The following is an 18,677-nucleotide window of genomic DNA, read 5'->3' as shown; positions in this document are numbered from 1 at the left end:
GTTCCAACAGTGAGTCAATCCCCATAGACTCCCATGTTAAACTGTCCAACTTTACAGCAGAAATAAACGTGTTTACAGCCTGGTACAAAAACAGTTTAGGTCTCTAGAGCTAATTTCCTCCTTCGTGACACCTGTTTATATAACTCACCTGTTTACATTTTATTAAGGCTTAAAGTTATGTAGAATTGAGGGCTGGACCTCTTTGAGTGACAGGTGGTTAAGCTTATGCTTGTCTCAAACTGGTTCCACACACACCCCACCTCTTTGCCCATATTTGGCTTAGCCATGAGTTAGGGGTGGAGTCAGATAAGATGGCGTCAGTTGAGCAGCTCACTCTGAGCTTCAAAACTGCTCTTCAGAAACCTGTGGATGATGTCACAGAGGCTACGTCCATCTTTATTTACAGTCTATGCTGTCCCCTAGCAACCTTGACAACAAGCAACTTTTTTTTCAAAAAAACTTAAGGTTTTAAGGTCCAGCGCGCAATGAATCTTGGGATAGGTTGGGCCATGAAGGATCCACCTGTTAGATCTCAGGAAAAGGAGGACACATTTGAAGGAGCCTTTGAAATGGGACAACCTAGTTGCGCCGCTGTGACGCATTCAGTCTTCAAATGCAACCACGGAAGTACGCGGCCCCTGAATTGGGACACAGCTAGTAGATCTGTAGATCTGTGTGTGCCTTGTGGATTGTTAAGGGACAGCACTGTCCATACAGGACATGTTAAAGCCATTGTCATTAACACTGCACTACTACCAGCCTCAACCAAGGAATGTTAAAAGTCTTCACCCACAATGAAAGTAAATACAGTAAACCTCAGGAAAAGACACTGTGAAATAAAGGTAGATGAGTCCAAATAAACCAAATAACACCCGATTACTCGAGTGGAGATGCTTTTTTAACCCTTGTGCTACTTTTGCCTCTCTTACGTAGATTGTTAAATAAAAATTGAAACACAAACTTTGAATGTGTACTAAATCAAGAAAAGCGAACAAGCACTTTGTTGCTCACACCAGCAGTTATTTGATGTTTTTGATAATGCAGAATTTCTCCTGTTTGTCCTTGAATCAACTTAATGTTTGTGTGTCTTCGCTGCTGCCATGTGTTTCCTGGCTTCTGTACAGTCTGTGGCCTGTTTGGGGATTTCTTATTTACTTCCATATTGTGCTACATTTTTGCTGGAAGTTTAATGTTTTGGTTTTGGGACTGGGAAATAAAAGTTTTTTTTTTTTTAATCAATTGAATTACATTGTGGTTTACTGTCATTCATCTGTACTTAGCACAGTATTTCATTATCATATCATTATATGGCTCCAGGGATGACAGTAGCAGTTGGTCATTCCACCACTTTGGTCCAGACTGAAATATCTCAGCATCTATCAGATGGACTGCCATGAAATTTTGTAGAAACATTTACGGTCCACAGGGGATGAATCCTAAACACTTTGGTGATCACCTTGATTTTCCTCAACCTGCAGGTTGACATTTAGTGTTTAAGTGAACTATCTTGACAACTATTGGATGCAATACCATGAAGTTTTCCTGTAACACCACCAACAGTTAAAAGCTTTTGCTTATCATTTATATCAAAATGAATGGACACAAAACTTTGTTCATGTATTCATGGTATTGTAGATTAACTGTGGTGATCCCCTGACTTTTCCTGTAGCGACCACCATGAGGTTCACATTTTAGTTTTGAATGAAAAATGTTGGCTTGACATGAAATTTTGTGCACATTCATTTTCCCTTCAGGATGAACTGTTACAACTTTGATGATCCTCTGACTTTTCAACTTGCGCCACCATCAGGTCAACATTTGAATTTGTCCCATACTTTGGTTTATGATTATATGATTCCTCAGCTTAGGTCAGTTTATCACTTCTGAAAGCTTAGAAACAGCATTTAGACCTCCATGTTGGAAATAAAATTAGCAAAAAATATAAGAGTTAATTGAATAGATAAACTGCAAAATTGGAATAAAAAACAAAAAAATATATATTTGATAATGGGTTTATTTCTGCTTTCGGTGGGGGGCATTGAGATTCATGACCTCATTATTTCTAAAATGAAAACCATTTTTACAGCACTTTTCAAAAGGGTAGTGACTAATGGCTCCATAATGTATCATTTACTAAAGCTTTGTACTTCAGTATTTATTGTCATTGTTGTTGATAGTGAATCACTAATGAAGGTTAGTGAGTTCTCACTTTCATATAAGACATTAGTTCTGCCAGCCTGAATGTGCAGCCATGATGCTCATTATTTATTTGTGGATTTTGGTTGATCAGAGAGATTTTCCTGAAAAAATAAAGAGCGAGTTAAAAACACAAAATGCTGCCACAGTTTTATATCCTGACAACACAAGGCTTGTTCTCAGGATATAAAACATTATATATGTGGGGAAGCAACACTAAGTGGGTGATAATCAACAGGAACTGCCACAGATAAGGACTAATGTCAGATGATTAATATGATTTGTTCTTGTGGTAATATTTTGCATCTTAACTTCCTGCATGGAAACTTTGTAGAGGAGAACTGAAAATTTGTTTCTCTCTTTTCGCCTGATTCTTCAGCAGCGAGGCAGGTTTAGTATTGAAGCTGACATTTATGGAGGGTTTTGTCTTAATCATCATGGATTATTATTTTAAGTTTTATTTTGCATTTTTTTGGCCTGGATTTTCTCTAAAATACTAAAGCTTCCAACCTCAGCAATTTGACAAATAAGTTTTTGAAAACTGTATTTTCATCATCTGCTCTTGTGTTCTCTTCTTCTCAGGACCAGCTTGTGCTCTGCTTTTTATCTGCAGACATTTTGACTTGTCACAGTAGGAAACGGTAGCAATGACTCTGTTCTATTCAACCATCCCAACCATGATAGCAAGTTTATCCAAGTCACTCTTCTCCACAAACACAGAGCCAGGGGTGGGGGGGGCAGGGTCTGCCATTATTATGGAAAAGATTTGAATCATATTTGTTATAAATCTATAGAAATGCAGGACATTCATTGGATTACTGCCCATATCAAACATCAGATATCTGATGTGTTATTATGTTATAATGTTCATGTGAATGAAAAAGTTGAAACTAAATACTTTTCAGTCAGATTATCAGGTGAGGAGATTGACATAGTTTCAGTATTTCTTTTGTTTTAATTGTTTAACAGCCAAGATTATATCAGAGGACAGAAACAACCTTTGAACTGATTTCAGGGTCAAATCCTAAATAAACACAGCATGAAGAGATTATGGTCTTTTAAGGTCCCATATAGTCTAAAGGTAGATGTCCATGTGTTGTTTGATTATAAATCAGGTCTAGGTTCTATATTAATACTGTGAAAGTATCAAAGCCTCAGTCCACAGAGAAATGCACACAGCCTTTATTCAGAAACTGAGTCTTTACTCACTACAAATGTGTTGATGAATGGTGAAATTATTCTGATTCTTTAATTATGATATTGCTATTTTAAATAAAGTAAAACAATGTAAAAATTCTCAATTACATGTAAAAGTCCTGCATTTGTTTTTTCTGAAACTACAGCGGTATTATCACCAAATGCACCAAGTATAAAAGCAAAGTACAGTAACAGTAAATGTACTTCATTACATTCTACCACAGGCAGAGTGAGCATCTGTAGATGTAACATTAGTCTGGTGTTTTGTCCTTGTTGAGCAGAAGTCTTGTGAAGAAGGTTTGCAATTTGCAGCTGCAGCAGGTCAGCAGCCAATCAGCTCCACACAACCTCAAACACAGTTCTCTGGGCATAATGCCTATTTTCAGTCTTATTGTTTATTTCTCAGTGTATGAATCTGATATAATTGTTAAATCTTACAAATTAACGCTTAACAAACAAATAGAATCTGTCTTAGTTCATAGTTTGGCTGCCAACTTTATTCACTTTTGAGATTAGTCTTTCACAATTGCTAAAACACATTTCTTGAAACCGTCTATGCTTTTCTCAACTGTAAACAGAAAACCCAGCTATCCACCTGCATTCACCAATAACCTCTGACTTGTCTTGCAATATCAAACAATCACCTCAAAACAGTTTAATTTGTGCTCAGAATCAAACCGTTTTTAGATCATACACAAAGCCAATCAAACACTACTGCGCATTTATGACACGCATAAAAAAAGGAAAACACAGTGTTCAGAGCATGTAGCTCTAGAAATGTTTACTCTTTATAATTAAGGCATTTTATGTTTTCATCCAAAAAATATTTACAACTCAGTAACAGTTGCAGTAGTGCCTCGTTGAAGTACTGCAAGCAATACAGCGTTGAATGTCTGGATTCAGCACTTACAAACAGTAAAACGTCAGAAGGGCAAACGGAAAAAAGGACAAAGGTAAGTGAAAAGCACAATTTCACATAAAGACACTTATAAAAGTACGCATGCAGTAAACATGGATGGTGATGGACTTTCCTCCTTCTTTACTGTATGTACAGTAAACTTTCAAAAATAAGAGTTTACAACCATGACCCACTAGTCCTGGTTCTCTTTTGAGTCTTGTCTCTGTAGCGAGCTGTCAGCTGTTAAATGTTAGCTCTTGACCTCGTGCTTTCTACATGATCACATGACTACACCTGGAATCAGGCCACCCCTGTAATATTACTATCACATGACAGCTTCACCACACGACGAGCAGCGGCCTCTCACTGAAATATACTTCTACAGACACTGATTGGCTGTGAGTGGTGCTCGAGGCAGCACTCCGCGCTCTGATTGGCCAGCAGACTTTCAGTAAAACAACGCTTCCTGGTTCTCTGCAATTGGAGAAATAGACTTATTTTTAAACCTGTGCCACGGTGGGAAAGCCTGGCTCTGCCGAAGCGGGATCAGCATGTCACCCAGAAGCGGCCGCAGCCTGGTGCTGGTCGTCGTGCTCTGTCTCTTCATGACTGCACACTGTAAGTTTCCCACTCTGGACCACATCAAACCCAAAGCCAGCGACAAGGCGCAGGGCAGAGCGGTGGTCGAGCTGCTCAAACGCCTGCTCGGGAACAGATCCACGGAGTTCATCGTGTCAGTCAACAGGAGCCTTTCCAACGACAGCCTGGATGTGTGCGAGCTCAGGTCCACGAAGAACAACAAGATCGTGGCCACGGGCAGCAGCGGGGTGGCCCTGGCTTCTGGCATCTACAACTATATGAAATATTTCTGCAACTGCCATGTTTCCTGGTCTGGTGATCAGCTGGATCTGCCCCGTCCTCTGCCAAAGCTCACCGGCGTCCTGCGCATCAACACCCCGCACAGGTCAGTGACCCGCGGTGTTGATGAATAACAGAGATGTCCACGGTTTCAAGAGTTTGGTGTCAGCAGCTCTTTGGTTCTTCTTACATTTACACTGAGCAGAACCCTTTCTCCAGGACAGTGGGTTTACTCAGCAATGAACGGCAGCTAAAACTAACCATTAGACAATTGTAACATTGTTTTTCTATTATTATTATTATTATTATTATTATTATTTACACTTCTACTCAAGTACAGTTTATTTCCATTATATACTGCCTTGATTTTTATTCTTAGTTAACATTACTAATTACTAACCAGGTCAAGATTTTACATAGATTAAACCAGTGGTTCCAAAAATGGGATCCGGGGACCCCCAGGGGTCTGTGAGGGTGTCCCCAGAAAAAGAGAAATAATTTATTTTCAGTAATAATCCATTAATAAGTAACACAATGACAGAGTGTGTGACTATTTGAGTTTCAAACACTTTCTGTAACAAAACATTCAAAAGCAAAAATCTTGTCAGATGGCGGTCCGTGGTCTAATTTGTGTCAGTTTAGGGTCTTTGACGTGAAAAAGTTTGAGAACCACTGGCTTAAACTAACCAAACTAACCGACACTATATAAAGTAGTTTAAAAATTAGCTTCACTTAGACAAGATATAACATTATAATATGTGCTAATAATTTGATTATTTCATACAGAACTTATTATACATATTATATTTTATATGTATGTATGTATGTATGTATGTATATATAGATATACATATATATGTATATGTGTGAATGTGTGCACTTAATTTAATCAGGAAGTCACATTGAGATCAAGATCTCATTTACAAGTGAGACCTGAGAACAGAAAAATAAAAGAAATAACAAAAAGAAATAATTATAGCAAATATACAAATTTACAGCGATTTAAACACACATCAGATACTGTATGTATTCATACAAACAAGTGGACATGTGTGTATATAAACAGTGATCAGAGTGTACATTTGAATGCTTTTAAATATGCATTAACATGCACAAGCAGGTAGACAATAAGATGGCGACATTAACGCTCATAACTGCAGATTAGAAAAGAAAATAAGTAAAACAATTAAACTCTAAATCCGTCAGACTTGGCTTATTGGTATCATTGTGTCGAAATTCAGTCTGTTGTGCAAGTTATTCCACACACATGGGGTGTGATATCTGAAGGCTGTCCTGCCAAGATTAGTATTTACTGCTGGAACATGTGACATCATCCAGTCCTGAGGACGTGTATTAAAGGTGGAATGTCTCGGGCACAGGAGTGATGATAAATAAGGTGATAATTTATTAGTAATTTAGTGTTTTTGCATATGGAAGAGTTTAGTTGAAGAGAGGGAAGCTAATAAGCCGTCAAAATATTACCTACATGAGCTATGAAAACATAATGACATGCCAGACTCAATGGTATGCTCATGGTGGTCAAAGACAAATGAAGACTGGTGTAAACGAAGTCTCTATGGCCTGTGTGTTCGCCCTGTACAGTCCATTGACGATGCAAATTTTACTGACATCAGCAAAACGGCATCTTTGAAAATGTTTTCCCACCGAGTCGATTCCACACTGCTGCAGCTGACGTACCAGAGTGTGTGTGTGTGTGTGTCTACTCACATTAGCAGAAGCAGAACATCACCAGATAGAGGAACCACCTCTGTTGAAATCACAGCTATTGACTGATCACTTGTCCTGAAAGTTGAAGAGCCGCTGACATAGTTCATGTGTTTTATCAGCAGCTAAGATCATCTAAAGATCTGGGTTTCCCACACTGCCCTGCAAATGAGACACTAAGTATTTTTATGACATAACGATCAAACTTTATGAAGAAGACTGCCATGGTATGTGTATGTGTTTGAATTCTATGATTTTGGGGGGGCAAGTAACCCTCAGCCCCCTCCTCTGCTACACAGCACAACAAAACCCATGGGTGCATGACAAATGGAGCGTTGTCACACATTACTTTTCATTGTTTACTGTGAGCACTATGGACACTTGTACCATGGCCGGGCCCTTTGAAGGACCCTTCCTTTCAATTATCTGTTGTGCATTAGACCCGCATCAGCTCACCCCAGTTATGTCATGTGCACAGTAGTTAGATTGAAAAAGCCAAGGCACACATGGCACAGTTTGGTTTTCCCAGGACTATAACTTAGTGTTGGAGGGCAACTCTTAGCCGGTTCGAAGCTTTGATCATTTATGATTATTTAGAAATAGACTCTGAGTAGTACTGTGTAATTTGCTAATTTACTTTCTGCCACTGCTTCTTAACGCTTAAGAAGAAAGTAGAAGTAATTTTTGTAATGTGCAAATACACACTGTGCATGTGTATAATAATGGGTGCAATATCACAACCAATCCCAGAACGGTGGGAGCTGAGTCAAGGACAGCCTGACAAGTACAGTTGTCTGTTGTCCAGCTAGTCACCTGTCCAAGTGTGTCCAAAATATGCTGCTCCCCCCTCGGTTTGACAAGCCGCAGCCTTTGTCAATGTGACGCAATCACACACGTGAAAATGACAGAAAGAACAGATGGAACGGCTGGAAGTCAAGCTGGCTTCAGAGACAACAGCCTGCTGCCACAATTTCATCAGATCCTTAATGGAGCAGGACGCTGTTCTGAGATCAGATGTCAGGAGAGACATCACTTCCACTTCAGTATCTTTCTGAGTGACGTCTGTCTTTAGCTTTAAGTGCTGAAGCACTCCTTCCCTTGCTTCTCCTGTCGACACACCACTCGTGTGCTCAGAGTACAACGGGACAGACACGAAAACGTTCAACACAACACATCAATAATAAAACCTTATGCATAAGAACATTTTAAAATGCACAAAGTACCACATATGAATAAATAAGCTAAGGACAATATATTTTGAGTGCAGGACGTCTGCAAGTCAGAGGTTAAACAACCTGAATTTATTGAAAATGTGTCAGCCATTAGTTATTACAAGGGGGTGTAACATGCAACAAAGGTCCCCAGTCAGAAGTGGAACCCAGTTGGAGTTATAATAGTGTGCATCTTAACTATTTGACCACAAATATGGTTCTTAATAAAAGATTTTTAACCTGTTTTCCAAATAATTTCTTAATCTAAATAAAGATGGTGGCCTGAAGGGACATACAGTACCATTTGCCACCTTTGCACTATGAAAAGATATGAATTCATTACAATATATGAAAATGTAAAATTAGGGAGACTATCATTATTGATAAATGCACTGTACCTGACGATAAAACTCTTGAAAAAATATTTTTGTAATGTATTAAATGCTTATAGCAATGACTAATTCATTTAGGATAGTGTTTTAATGTGGATTAGGAAACTGAGTGATAAATAGTCAAAAAGGTTTGAAATTATGGAACTCATGAAATAGATTTTAAAATATCACCACAGCTTTAAATGCTTTGCTCTGCAACCTAATTAAGCAACATCACACACAAAAGCACGGTGCTCTTATACATGTTAGTTAGATAAGCAACCACAGATTATGTTTGTTTGTTTATTTCATCATTTATTTGGCTACACCAACACAAATAGTAACTGAACTGGTACTGGACTGTTGCTAAGCAACATTTTCCTGACCTGCACAGTGCACACTAGCTTGCTACTCTGTCTACACGTTACCTCAGGTGTGAGCTGAAGTATCCAGACTTCTTCCTTCATCCTCTCCTGACGATCAGACATCATCGAATTCAAATGTTATTTCTGGAAATATTTTCATCTTTGTAAAGTTTGTTACAATCTAAGATAGTTAACGGCCGTTAATGTGACGCTAATTAACGGTTAATAGAACACCTGTGAAGCGGAGTGATACATGTAGTTAAAAGTCCCAGTGCTGTTGTACTCTATATCAGCACTCATGGAATGACTCTCGTCCAATCAAGTTCCTTGGTCGGAACTAACTGTGATAAAGTCTGTGATAATACATGAGAGGCACAAACAGGGTCTAGGTGCCACAGTGACAAAATGTAAAGGAGAATACCTGCACTAAATGTATGTAATGGTATACTTGACTTGTCACAGCTGCTCAATGCTAACAAGGCCTTTTTATCATTTAGTTCATCTTTGTTATCTTGTAGCTTCATTTTTTACTTTGCATACCTGTTTTATCTCCCTTGAAAACGTCCTGTATGTCCCTGTGAAGACTTATCACTTTAAAAATGAAGAGTATATTTGTGTGTTTGTGTCTAGATTCCGGTATTACCAGAACGTCTGCACGTTTAGCTACTCCTCTGTGTGGTGGGACTGGCCGAGATGGGAGAGAGAGATCGACTGGATGGCACTCAACGGGATCAACCTGCCCCTGGCTTTCACTGGCCAAGAAGCCCTGTGGCAAGAGGTGAGAGCGAACCTGTCAACCTGAAACTCATTACAGTCTTCACACAACCCGCATTCGAACACAGTTAAACGTATATCGTAGTATCTGTGTATAAAACCATCATGTTTGGCAGAGACTTGCTAGATATCCGATCAGGTGTCTTGAAGCAGATCCACGATACACACCTTGATGATGTGCAGCAGCGTGTGAACATCAACTCCTTTTCAGGTTTACCGTGCCCTCGGGTTGAACCAGTCGGAGATTGAGGAGTTCTTCTCTGGCCCGGCGTTTCTGGCTTGGAACCGCATGGGAAACATGTTCAAGTTTGGCGGGCCTCTGCCGCAGTCCTGGCACGTGACCCAGCTCTACCTCCAAGTACGGAAACCTCCACACTCGTCAACACAGTTTAAAGCCACTATGTGCAAAATCAGAACATTTCTTTCTCGTGGTCGTGTGAAACACTGACAATGAGAATGAATACCTTGAAAGCAGCATATGGACTGCACCTGTCTTCACCTGGATTGTCTTTTTTTTCCACAGTAATCTGATTTCCTAAATTTAATTACAGTTTATCACAAGTTATTTTAGATAAATGTTCTTTACTGTCCTCTAAGGGAAATCCATTCTGCTGAGGCCAGTATCATAACAGACAAGACAATATATAAAACAAACACAGGTGTTCCTGCATGGGGGGGGGGTTGCAGTTTTGCAGCCACTCCTGTTGCTTATGAAAACACTGTACTCACCAAACTAAATGCTGAAAACCTTCAGGCAGTGGTTGAATGTATTTAAATATATTTACTCAAGGACTGTAATTAAATACAAATTTGAAGTACTTGTAATTTACTTGAGTATTTCCATTTAACGCTGCTTTCTACTTGTAAAATACTAAGAATAAATAAACTAAAAATACTAAGTATTATGTCTGCTGCCAGCTGTTTCTGCATGAATGTAACCAATAGAAACAAGATGAAGAAGCTGTATTTAAAGTGGATTGGTCATTTCTAGCTGAGACCAGTCTTTTCCTCCGACAACTACAACATTAAACTGCTGCGCACTTAATATCCAGGACTTGTAGTGGAGTATTTTTATAGTGTAGTAAAACTAAAATGTGTCAGCACTTCATCCACTGCAGGCCCCAGGGCCAGCCAGATCCCCTGAAACACTGCACGAGGACCGTAGGCAGCAGGAAGTCGCTCTGTAAACTGTAATGGATGATTACAACAGACAGTTTGAGTCACAGTGTTACTGTTCCCCTTTGTGTTCTCTACAAGCCTGATCGTCCGACTCTCTCTATCTCGTCTTTCTTGCCCTTTCACACCAGGAACGACCAAAACTGCAACAATAAGAACCAAGTTGTCAAAAAGCAGAATTGTTGTTTAAGGGCTTTTTTTTTTTTAAATGACGGTTTTTGTGGCTGAAATCACATTTATGTAAAATTTTAACGTTGTTGGTTTGAATCCCCCTCACGTCACATTTCTTCTCTGTTTGCAGTTTAAAATCTTGGAGCGAATGAGGGCGTTCGGTATGATTCCTGTGCTGCCGGCCTTCTCCGGGAACATTCCCAAAGGAATCCTCAGGTGATGCATTGATGGTTGTGCTTTTCACAGTTATACATTTCAGAGACTCACAGCCTCCTCTCTTCTGATTGGCTCACTGACCTGCTGTTACTAGACCTCCAGAGAGAAGCCTGAGAGAGGAGATGTAAAACTACACTGAGATGGTTTTTGCTTCTTAAAACCACAAATATATCTTCTTATGGATCAACACTTCAAATAAGGACACACAGGAAACAGTGTAAATAATAGACCTTTGATTTAAAACAGTGCATCATATTTAATTTGAAGTCATCATGTGTTGTAATCACAGCTGTCAGATAAATGTAGGGCATTAATAAGTGCAGTATTTGCCTCTGAATTGTAGTGGCATAAAGTAGCATAAAGTATAAACTTGTATGTAAATATATGTAATTAGTTACTGTTCACCACTGTCCCTCATATACTCATTTACAGTTATATTGTGTCATATATTTAAACAGTGTTTCACTAGTAGGTAATAAGATAAATACATTAATGGTCCCATAAGTGTTCTGCAGGTGTCAGCATGCTTCACACAAACTGCTTTGTTTCTGTATTTCACCGCCTCAGAGCCGGAGGCGTTACGTAGCTTGTCCGTCCCTCTGTCCTCTTCTCATGAACATGATGTCAGTAACACACTGATGGAACTTCTTCTAATTTGGCAAATGTTCACTTGGACTCAAAGATGAACTGATGAGATTTTGGTGGTCAAAGGTCAAGGTCGCAGTTACCTCACAAAATGCAGTTTGGCCTTGTGAATGCATTATCTCAATAACGCCTTGAGGGAATTTCTTCTAATTTGGCACAAACATTCACTTGCACTCAAGGATGAAGTGGCTAGATTCTAGTGGTGAAAGGTCAAAGGTCAAGGTCACAGTGATCTCATGTTCTAATGAATGCAATATATCAGGAACACCCTGAGGGAATTTAATTTCACACTGTGACCTCACAAATTCATACACTACTTATGACACAGTTTAACTCAAATGTCTATACGGACCAAATTTTATATTCAAATGATCAAAGGTCAAGTTCACTGTGACATCATAACGTTCTGCAAAAACACCTTTGGCCATTATTCAACACTGTAACTCAGGAAGGAGAGGTTATGACCACATTTACTGCAACTTGGCTGGCTGGTGGAGGTGACATTTCTAGTTGTATTGGAGAAGCACAGGTGTGGTCAGACATCGTTTTGTACAAAAGTATTCTGCAGCATTAAGGAAGTTTCTAATAAAACAAAGTTTGACGTCTACCAGACACCTCTGTGTCTCGGTTCCCCGATGCCTTTCAGACACCCCGTCCGTTCACATTCAGAACTCACTCAAGTGTTTCCTGTGTTTCAGGTTGTATCCTGCAGCGAATGTGACCAGACTGGGGCCTTGGGCTCAGTTCAACTGCAGCTTCTCATGCTCCTACATCTTAGACCCTCGGGATCCACTCTTCCTCCAGATTGGCTCCCTCTATCTGTCCCAGGTGGTGAAGCAGTTTGGGACAGATCACATCTACAACACTGACACCTTCAATGAGATGACCCCTCCTTCCTCTGACCCTGCCTACCTGTCTGCTGTCAGTCGCTCTGTCTTTGCCTCGATGACTGCAGGTGAGTGTCTGCAGGACGAACATCCTGTTCACACTGTGAGCTCTAAACCTGACGGTCCCTGTGAGCTCGCTGAGTGCTGATATTTTGGGATACAAGTACAGTAATTGCCCTAGTTTGCTGACCCATAGATGACCTGTTGTCCAACAGCCCCCCCCCCAAGCTCTCCCCTGATTTTCAGCCATGTTTGAGAACTGTCCCCTTCTTGTCCCTCATCCAAATCTCATTTTTTCTCCCCAGTTGATCCTCAGGCAATTTGGCTGATGCAGGGCTGGCTGTTCTTCAGTGATGCAGCGTTCTGGAAACCAAACCAGATCCAGGCCCTACTACACGGGGTGCCCCTTGGACGAATGATCGTGCTGGACCTGTTTGCAGAGACCGAGCCAATCTTCTCCTACACCGAGTCTTTCTATGGACAGCCGTTTATCTGGTGCATGCTGAACAACTTTGGTGGGAACAGTGGTTTCTTTGGCACAGTGGAGAGCATCAACTCTGGGCCCTTCAAAGCCTTGAATTTCCCAAACTCCACCATGGTGGGCATAGGCATGACACCTGAGGGCATTGAGCAAAACCCTGTGATGTACGAGTTGATGAGCGAGCTGGCTTGGCGCAAAGAGCCGGTCAACTTGTCCAAGTGGGCGTCACTGTACGCCATACGGCGTTACGGCAGCACACAAGAGAACCTAACGGCTGCGTGGGTGCTCCTGTTCGCCAGTGTCTATAACTGCACCGTGCCACATTACCGAAACCACAACCACAGCCCGCTGGTGCGCAGGCCTTCCTTCCACATGAATGGCGGCCGTTGGTATGACCCGGCTGACTTGTATAAAGCCTGGAAACTGATTATAGAGGCGGCTCCGTCCCTCATGTCCAAGGAGACCTTCCGGTACGACCTTGTGGATGTGACTCGGCAGGTCCTGCAAGTCCTAACGACATCTTTCTACCAGGATATCGCAGACGCCTTCCAGCAGCAGAAACTGCCGGAGCTGCTGGTTGCAGGCGGCGTGCTGGTCTATGACATCCTGCCTGAGCTCAACCGTTTGCTGAATAGCGACCGCAACTTCCTGTTGGGGACATGGCTGGAGCGGGCAAGATCCTTAGGCCTGGATGAGAAAGAGGCGCAGCTCTATGACATGAACGCCAGGAACCAGCTCACATTGTGGGGCCCCAGTGGTGAGATCCTGGACTACGCCAGTAAAGAGTGGGGGGGCCTCATGGAGGACTACTACGCCCAGCGCTGGGGGCTGTTTGTCAACATGCTAGTGGAGTGTCTGAACAGCGGACAACCATTCAAGCAGGACACCTTCAACCAGGCGGCTTTTCAGGTAGAAAAGGGATTCGTTTACAACGGCAGGAAGTACCCGACCAAGCCTCAGGGAGACACCTATGAGATTGCCCACAGGATCTTCCTCAAGTACTACCCACAGGCCTTAAAGAGACTATAGTGAGTGGAGACAACACTGTGGGAAAAACTTGTCTCAAGTCACAGCAAGAAGAATGTCTTCCTCCACCTCCGGTTTTGCGTGGCGATCCCAAAACGTTTTGATGTAGGAAATCTAACTGCCTGAATCTACAGGAACGTCCAGGAACTGTTTTGCATGAATCGTTATGAAAGAGAAGAGAAAACGAAGATGTGGTAATGACTGTGTGTAGGTGTTGATTTGCGGTTGTGTGTCTGTTGATTTTTTTTAATTCCACTAATCTTAAAGAAATATTTCAGCATTTTTTTTCAAAGATGTGTATTTACTTTTACAGACTGACATGTTTAGATGGAGTCAAGATTTGGTTAGCCTAGCTTAGCATACAGACTGGAAGTGAAGGGAAACAGCTAGCCTGACTCTGTCCAAAGTTAAAACGAGACGAAAGCTGTGTGTATTGTGTGTTTGACCTGTATACAGAAATGTTAAAATGTCAGTTTGTGGTTTCAGATGCTGGAACAGTTGAATAATAGTTCATCCGTCTGCCAAGTGCTTCGGTACGTCTCCGGCTATGGCACAGAATACCAGACACAACCAGTGAGCACACATGTGGCTTTTGGTGTCTCCACAGGCACAATGCTGACTTCAGGAAGCTGCACACAGTCACTGTGCCTGGCTGTTGTTCACAGAAAGATAGTTTGAGTGTCAAACTCCCCCCTGAAACCACAAAAAAATTAGAATTTTTACATTTCAGTTCATCTATCCATCCATCAGCCTGTATGCCTGCTTATCCTAGAGCAGCCCTTCCCAACCTTTTCCAACCCACAGCCCACTTGAATTCTCAAAAATGTTGGCGCCCCACATCCGACCCCAAACCATACTTGTCGGTTTACCATCTGTCTCGTAATTCTTCCCGCTGCTAACCAGCTATCCATTTTGATTCTCCAAGTTTTTCCATGGATTTCATCTTTTAGCGCACAATCAGACTGATAGCAAACAAGTATGTGATGTGATCTGGCAGCAACAACATAAAAGTTTCTATCATTGCCTTATCACAGTGATCGGCCTTAATAATCATTTTTTTCGTATAAAAGTACATCTTTTCACCAAAACTGTACTGTTTTACAAATGATTCGTGGTCCACCACAGGTTGGGAACCACTGTCCTAGAGTGTTTCGGGTGGGGGGGGGGGGGCTCTGCGACCCTCAAGGATAAGCAGGGATACAGCCAATCCCAGGGAGATGATCGTATATTATAAGAATGCGGATACTGCATTTAGCAGTTTATAGGTGTGTCATATATTTAAACAGTGTTTCACTAGTAGGTAATAAGTATAATACATTAGGTCCCAAATAAGTGTTTGCAGGTGTCCAGCATGCTTCAACACAAACTTGCTTTGTTTCTGTTTTCACCGCCTCAGAGCCGGAGGCGTTACGTAGCTTGTCCGTCCCTCTGTCCTCTTCTCATGAACATGATGTCAGTAACACACGTGTAGTGGAACTTCTTCTAATTTGGCAAATGTTCACTTGGACTCAAAAGATGAACTGATGAGATTTTGGTGGTCAAAGGTCCAAGGTCGCAGTTACCTCACAAATGCAGTTTGGCCTTGTGAATGCATTATCCTCAATAACGCCTTGAGGGAATTTCTTCTAATTTGGCACAAACATTTCACTTGCACTCAAGGATGAAGTGGCTAGATTCTAGTGGTGAAAGGTCAAAGGTCAAGGTCACAGTGATCTCATGTTCTAATGAATGCAATAATCAGGAACAGACCCTGAGGGAAGATTTAATTTGCAACACTTTACCTGGGCACGTCGTCAACAGTCTATAGTACGCAAGATATGTATCAGTTTAATAACTCAAAATGTTATGACGGACCTAACAGTTTTATATTCAAATGAATCAAGGTCAAGGTTCACTGTGACATCATAGACGTTCTGCAAAAACACCTCTGGCCATTATTCACACTGTAACTTCAGGAAGCAGAGGTTATGAACGCACATTTACTGCAACTTGGCTGGCGGGATGGTGACATTTCTAGTTTGTTTGAGCACAGGTGTGGTCAGACATCGTTTTGTACAAAAGTATTCTGCAGCATTAAGGAAGTTTCTAATAAAACAAAGTCTGACGTCTACCAGACACCTCTGTGTCTGTGTTCCGATGCTTTCAGACACCCCGTCCGTTCACATTCAGAACTCACTCAAGTGTTTCCTCGTGTGTTTCAGGTTGTATCCTGCAGCGAATGTGACCAGACTGGGGCCTTGGGCTCCAGTTCAACTGCAGCTTCTCAATGCTCCTACATCTTAGACCCTCGGGATCCACTCTTCCTCCAGATTGGCTCCCTCTATCTGTCCCAGGATGTGGCAGTTTGGGGACAGATTCACATCTACAACACTGACCACCTTCAATGAGATGACCCCTCCTTCTCTGCCTCGCCTACCTGTCTGCTGTCAGTCGCTCTGTCTTTGCCTCGATGACTGCAGGTGAGTGTCTGCAGGACGAACATCCTGTTTCACACTGTGTGAGCTCTAAACCTGACGGTCCCTGTGAGCTCGCTGAGTGCTGATATTTTGGGATACAAGTACAGTAATTGCCCTAGTTTGCTGACCCATAGATGACCTGTTGTCCAACAGCCCCCCCCCCCAAGCTCTCCCCTGATTTTCAGCCATGTTTGAGAACTGTCCCCTTCTTGTCCCTCATCAATCTCATTTTTTCTCCCCAGTTGATCCTCAGGCATTTGGCTGATGCAGGGCTGGCTGTTCTTCAGTGTGCAGCGTTCTGGAAACCAAACCAGATCCAGGCCTACTACACGGGGTGCCCCTTGGACGAATGATCGTGCTGGACCTGTTTGCAGAGACCGAGCCAATCTCTCCTACACCGAGTCTTTCTATGGACAGCCGTTTATCTGGTGCATGCTGAACAACTTTGGTGGGAACAGTGGTTTCTTTGGCACAGTGGAGAGCATCAACTCTGGGCCTTCAAAGCCTTGAATTTCCCAAACTCCACCATGGTGGGCATAGGCATGACACCTGAGGGCATTGAGCAAACCCTGTGATGTACGAGTTGATGAGCGAGCTGGCTTGGCGCAAAGAGCCGGTCAACTTGTCCAGTGGGCGTCACTGTACGCCATACGGCGTTACGGCAGCACACAAGAGAACCTAACGGCTGCGTGGGTGCTCCTGTTCGCCAGTGTCTATAACTGCACCGTGCCACATTACCGAAACAACAACCACAGCCCGCTGGTGCGCAGGCCTTCCTTCCACATGAATGGCGGCCGTTGGTATGACCCGGCTGACTTGTATAAAAGCCTGGAAACTGATTATAGAGGCGGCTCCGTCCTCATGTCCAAGGAGACCTTCCGGTACGACCTTGTGGATGTGACTCGGCAGGTCCTGCAAGTCCTAACGACATCTTTCTACCAGGATATCGCAGACGCCTTCCAGCAGCGCAGAAACTGCCGGAGCTGCTGGTTGCAGGCGGCGTGCTGGTCTATGACATCCTGCCTGAGCTCAACCGTTTGCTGAATAGCGACCGCAACTTCCTGTTGGGGACATGGCTGGAGCGGGCAAGATCCTTAGGCCTGGATGAGAAAGAGGCGCAGCTCTATGACATGAACGCCAGGAACCAGCTCACATTGTGGGGCCCCAGTGGTGAGATCCTGGACTACGCCAGTAAAGAGTGGGGGGGCCTCATGGAGGACTACTACGCCCAGCGCTGGGGGCTGTTTGTCAACATGCTAGTGGGTGTCTGAACAGCGGACAACCATTCAAGCAGGACACCTTCAACCAGGCGGCTTTTCAGGTAGAAAAGGGATTCGTTTACAACGGCAGGAAGTACCCGACCAAGCCTCAGGAGACACCTATGAGATTGCCCACAGGATCTTCCTCAAAGTACTACCCACAGGCCTTAAAGAGACTATAGTGAGTGGAGACAACACTGTGGGAAAAACTTGTCTCAAGTCACAGCAAGAAGAATGTCTTCCTCCACCTCCGGTTTTGCGTGGCGATCCCAAAACGTTTTGATGTAGGAAATCTAACTGCCTGAATCTACAGGAACGTCCAGGAACTGTTTTGCATGAATCGTTATGAAAGAGAAGAGAAAACGAAGATGTGGTAATGACTGTGTGTAGGTGTTGATTTGCGGTTGTTGTGTCTGTTGATTTTTTTTAATTCCACTAATCTTAAAGAAATATTTCAGCATTTTTTTTTCAAAGATGTGTATTTACTTTTACAGACTGACATGTTTAGATGGAGTCAAGATTTGGTTAGCCTAGCTTAGCATACAGACTGGAAGTGAAGGGAAACAGCTAGCCTGACTCTGTCCAAAGTTAAAACGAGACAAAAGCTGTGTGTATTGTGTGTTTGACCTGTATACAGAAATGTTAAAATGTCAGTTTGTGGTTTCAGATGCTGGAACAGTTGAATAATAGTTCATCCGTCTGCCAAGTGCTTCGGTACGTCTCCGGCTATGGCACAGAATACCAGACACAACCAGTGAGCACACG

The 18,677-nt window shown here is 42.4% G+C and overlaps 1 protein-coding gene and 1 pseudogene across 1 annotated transcript; both read left to right on the top strand.

Moving 5' to 3' along the window:
• The first annotated feature begins 4,784 nt into the window (after positions 1 to 4,784).
• Positions 4,785 to 15,369, top strand: naglu (N-acetyl-alpha-glucosaminidase). The gene is made up of 6 exons (XM_022766060.1): positions 4,785 to 5,255; positions 9,452 to 9,599; positions 9,807 to 9,953; positions 11,073 to 11,158; positions 12,502 to 12,758; positions 12,996 to 15,369. The coding sequence occupies exons 1-6, from the start codon at positions 4,843 to 4,845 to the stop codon at positions 14,198 to 14,200; spliced, it is 2,256 nt and encodes a 751-aa protein (XP_022621781.1). The 5' UTR covers positions 4,785 to 4,842; the 3' UTR covers positions 14,201 to 15,369.
• On the top strand, positions 14,745 to 18,194 carry LOC111237059 (annotated as a pseudogene).
• Positions 18,195 to 18,677: the final 483 nt, after the last annotated feature.

This window comes from Seriola dumerili, unplaced genomic scaffold (genome assembly GCF_002260705.1).
Source record: "Seriola dumerili isolate Sdu_G_001 unplaced genomic scaffold, Sdu_1.0 BDQW01000807.1, whole genome shotgun sequence".
Taxonomy (NCBI): Eukaryota; Metazoa; Chordata; class Actinopteri; order Carangiformes; family Carangidae; genus Seriola; species Seriola dumerili.
This window is presented reverse-complemented; position numbering and strand designations above follow the sequence as displayed.

What these genes read in the sequence shown, in the direction of transcription:
- naglu (XM_022766060.1), top strand. Translation starts at nt 4,843, where the DNA reads ATGTCACCCAGAAGCGGCCGCAGCCTGGTGCTGGTCGTCGTGCTCTGT. An exon ending in AAGAAGCCCTGTGGCAAGAG is followed by an intron (nt 9,600 to 9,806) that starts GTGAGAGCGAAC and finishes ACTCCTTTTCAG; the next exon opens with GTTTACCGTGCCCTCGGGTT. An exon ending in TGACCCAGCTCTACCTCCAA is followed by an intron (nt 9,954 to 11,072) that starts GTACGGAAACCT and finishes CTCTGTTTGCAG; the next exon opens with TTTAAAATCTTGGAGCGAAT.